Raw genomic sequence first — 3,955 nt, 5'->3', positions numbered from 1 at the left:
TGACAACAACTGCTGGGAAAATTGGAAAATGGTATGAGAAAAATTAGGTTTAGATCAATATCTCACACCCTTTATCAAGGTAAGTTCAAAATGGGTATATGATTTAAACATAACGAGTGATATTATAAGCAAATTAGGTGAATGTGGAATAATATACCTGTCATATCTGTGAGGAAGGGAAGAATTTAAGACCAAGTAAGAGTTGAGGACATTACAAGTTGTAAAATGGATGCTTTTCACTATATTAAATTTAAAAGTTTTTGTACAAACAAAACCAATGCAACCAAAATTATAAGGGAAGCAACGAACTGGGGGAAATTTTTATAACAAAATTCTCTGACAAAGGTCTAATTTTTCAAATATACAAGGAACTAAGTCAAATTTATGAGAAATCAAATCATTCCCCAATTGACAAATGATCAAGGGATATGAATAGGCATTTTTTCAGATGAAGAAATAAAAACTATCAATAATCATATGAAAAGAGTTCTAAATCCCTCCTGATTAGAGAAATGCAAATCAAAACAACTCTGAGCTATCACCTCACACCTAACAGATTGGCCAATATGACAGTGAAGTAAAAAAAAAATGTTTGAGGGGATATGGCAAAATTGGGATGATAATGCATTGCTGGTGGAGTTGTGAACTGATCCAACCATTTTGAAATGCGATTAGGAATTATACCCAAAGGGCTTTAAAAGAATGTATGCCATTTCATACAGCAATACCTCTACTAGGTTTGTATCCTAAACAAATGTAAAAATGGGAAAGGATATGTTTGTACAAAAATATTTATAGCTGTGTTTTTTTGTGGCGGCAAAAAATTGGAAAATGGGGAGTAGTCCCTTGATTGGGGAATGACTGAACAAATCGTGTCATAAGATGGTGATGTAATAATATTATGCCACAAGGGATAATGAACTGCTTGATTTCTATAAGAACTGGAAAGACCTACATGAACTGATGCAGAGTGATTTGAGCAGAAGCTGGAGAACATTATACACAGTAACTGAAAAACTGTGGGATGATCACATGTAATTGGCTTTGCTACTAAAAGCAATGCAATAATCAAGGGCAATTCTAAGGGACTTGTGAGAAAAAATGCTATCCATATCAAGAAAAAGACATATGAAAGTAGAAATCTAGAAGAAATATATGATTTATTCCTTGTTTATATGGAAATGTGATTTTGGGTTTGAGTTTTAAAAGATTACTCTATTACAAAAATGAATAATATGGAAATAGGTTTTGAGTGATAATATATTTATAACCCAGTGAAATTACTTTTCAACTCCAGAAGGGAGGGAAGAGGAAAGACAATAAGAATCATGTAACCATGGAAAAATTTAAAATAAATTAACAAATAAAATAATAATGAAAATATTGCTAGGATGTCTGTACCTCAAGGAAACCAAAGAAAAAAGAAAAATGTTCATATGGACCTTGAGAGGTAGTGGAAAGCTCTTCAAAATATGGCATATGAATGTGAAGGAATATTTCTATGCTGTTATTAATTGATAAAGGAGATGGTATCAGAAAAATACTGGAAAGACATATATGAAATGATACAAAGTGTAGATAAAAGAACCAGGAGAACAATTTATATAGTAAAAATGATATTTTAAGATAATTAATTTTGAAAGCCTTAGCAACCCTGATCAACACAATGATAACCAAAATTCAAAAGGATTCATGACAAAACATGCTTTTCACTTCCAGAGAGATAACTGATAGATTCAGAGTGTAGATTGAGGCATATTTTCTTCTATTTCTTTCATTTTTCTTTGTTGGAACATGGCTAATGCAGAAATTAATTTTGTATGTAATGAATTTAATTTTCCCTAACTTTTCAATTGGGAGGAATAGAAGAAGGGAAAAATTTCTAGCAAAAAAATTAAAATATAAAAAAATATTTTCTCATAGTTCATTTAGTTCAGTCATTACCTGAAGCATAAATTACCTCTGTATTATTTTGGACAACTTGGCACTCAGCTTCTCTTTAAAAATATCCAGTGTTAGGGAAATAATTATTTCACTGGGCAACAAATTTCATTTCAGTTCTAATTGTTGAAAATCATTACTTATATCTATTTAAAATTTGCATCCCTTTAATTTCTGACTATTACTTCTATTTATTTCCTTCTGGAATCACACAATGGAAATTCTGATTCCTCTTTCTCATGAAAACCTTGAAGATATTTCAAGATATAATTGATTCCAATCTCACTTTAGTTTTCTTTATCTAGTCTACACATCTTCAATTCCTTAATTTCTCACATAACATCTTTGAGTCTATTCAAAATTTTTTTTTGCTTCCTCTGGACAGGTTCTCGGTTCTCAATGCCCTGTTCGAAATGTGGGGTGTAGAACCTAACAGAAAATACACTGGTATGGTCAAATCAGACTCTAATAATTTTTGTAGGGTTCACTAATGGTGGTAACATGAGCAGAAATAGGGAGATGAAATACAGGTGATGGTTTGGGGAAGAAAGTTTGTGAATTTGGTTTCTTTCATACATGTTGTTCAAATTTCATACTTCCAAAGACTTTCTTCAGGGATGCCTTCATTTCTCTATTCTGGAGACTATAGATCAATGGATTGAAGAGTGGAGTCAACACAGAGTAGAATAAGGTCACAATCTTCTGAATCCCAGCTGGATTTCTAGATGTTGGACTCACATACATTACCATAATGGAACCATAGAACAGTGACACCACTGCCAAATGAGAGCCACATGTGGAGAATGCCTTACGCCGACCTTCTGCTGAGGGGATCTTCAGCACAACTCTGATTAACAATGTATATGAGCTTGTAATGAAGAGGAAGGTAGAGAAGATGAGGACTGAATTAAAGACAGAACATATGATTTCAGTGGCAGGTGCTGGAATACAGGATAGTCTAATAAGAGGTCCTGGGTCACAAATAAAGTGGTCAATTGTATTGTGATCACAAAAAGGCAGTTGGGATATGAGGTAAACTGGAAGGAGGTAACAGAAAAAAACCACATACCCAACAACAAATCATTTTTTTGCATTTTTGTAGAGTCATGACAGTGGGATAATGCAAGGGCTGGCAGATAGCAAGATACCTATCATAAGCCATGGCTGACAGGAAAAAGCTTTCTGTTGTGCCCATTGAAAAGAAGAAATAGAACTGGAGAAAGCAGCCACTGAAGGAGATTATCTTATTCTCAGAGAAAAAGTTGGCCAACATATTGGGGACTGTAGAGGTGACATAGCAGATCTCCAAGAAAGAGAAGTTGGCCAAAAGAATGTACATAGGGGTGTGGAGCTTCTGGTCCAAATTTACTGCACAGATAATAGATATGTTACCAATCAGTGTCAGTATGTAAGACCCAGAAAATAATGAGAAAAGGAAGATCTGGATTTCCCAAGGTCCTGGGAAGCCCAAGAGGATAAATTCACTCACAGATCCAGAGTGATTACTCCTTTCTGAGTTTTTCATTTTTAAAAAATCTGAAATGAAAATAAATCTCTTTTTTAGAAACAACCTTACACATCATTATGTAGATATGCCATGAATAGTAATTCAGTTTGTAATCAGTAGCAAAGTGCCAAGATCAGGGAAGAGAATGACTGACAATATGCAGAAAATTCTGTTTCCCAGAGTAATATAGTGGGAGAGAGCAAGGGATCTTCAGGGGTGTGTATACTCCAATATTTTTCATCATTACCATCATCATTATAATTAGCATCCGCTTCATTACCACTAACACTATTATCACCAATACCACCGCTATTCTCATTAATATTAACATTTGCTTTGGTATAGAATGCTGGATGCCATTTGACAAAAACTAAACAGATATTTCCTTGCCCTCAAGAGGCTTGCAGTTTAAATCAGATGAACTGGGGATTGATTTATTTTAAAAAATCATGCAGGAGGGCAGCTGGGTAGCTCAGTGGATTGAGAGCCAGACCTAGAGATGGGAGG

At 34.2% G+C, this 3,955-nt stretch overlaps 1 protein-coding gene across 1 annotated transcript; it reads right to left on the bottom strand.

Moving 5' to 3' along the window:
• Positions 1-2,511: 2,511 nt before the first annotated feature.
• Positions 2,512-3,466, bottom strand: LOC123234144 (olfactory receptor 11H6-like). The gene is given in 2 exon segments (XM_044660087.1): positions 2,512-3,000; positions 3,002-3,466. Coding segments are annotated over 2 exon segments (954 nt in total).
• Positions 3,467-3,955: the final 489 nt, after the last annotated feature.

The sequence above is a fragment of the Gracilinanus agilis genome, chromosome 2, assembly GCF_016433145.1.
Source record: "Gracilinanus agilis isolate LMUSP501 chromosome 2, AgileGrace, whole genome shotgun sequence".
In the NCBI taxonomy this organism is placed as follows: Eukaryota; Metazoa; Chordata; class Mammalia; order Didelphimorphia; family Didelphidae; genus Gracilinanus; species Gracilinanus agilis.
This window is presented reverse-complemented; position numbering and strand designations above follow the sequence as displayed.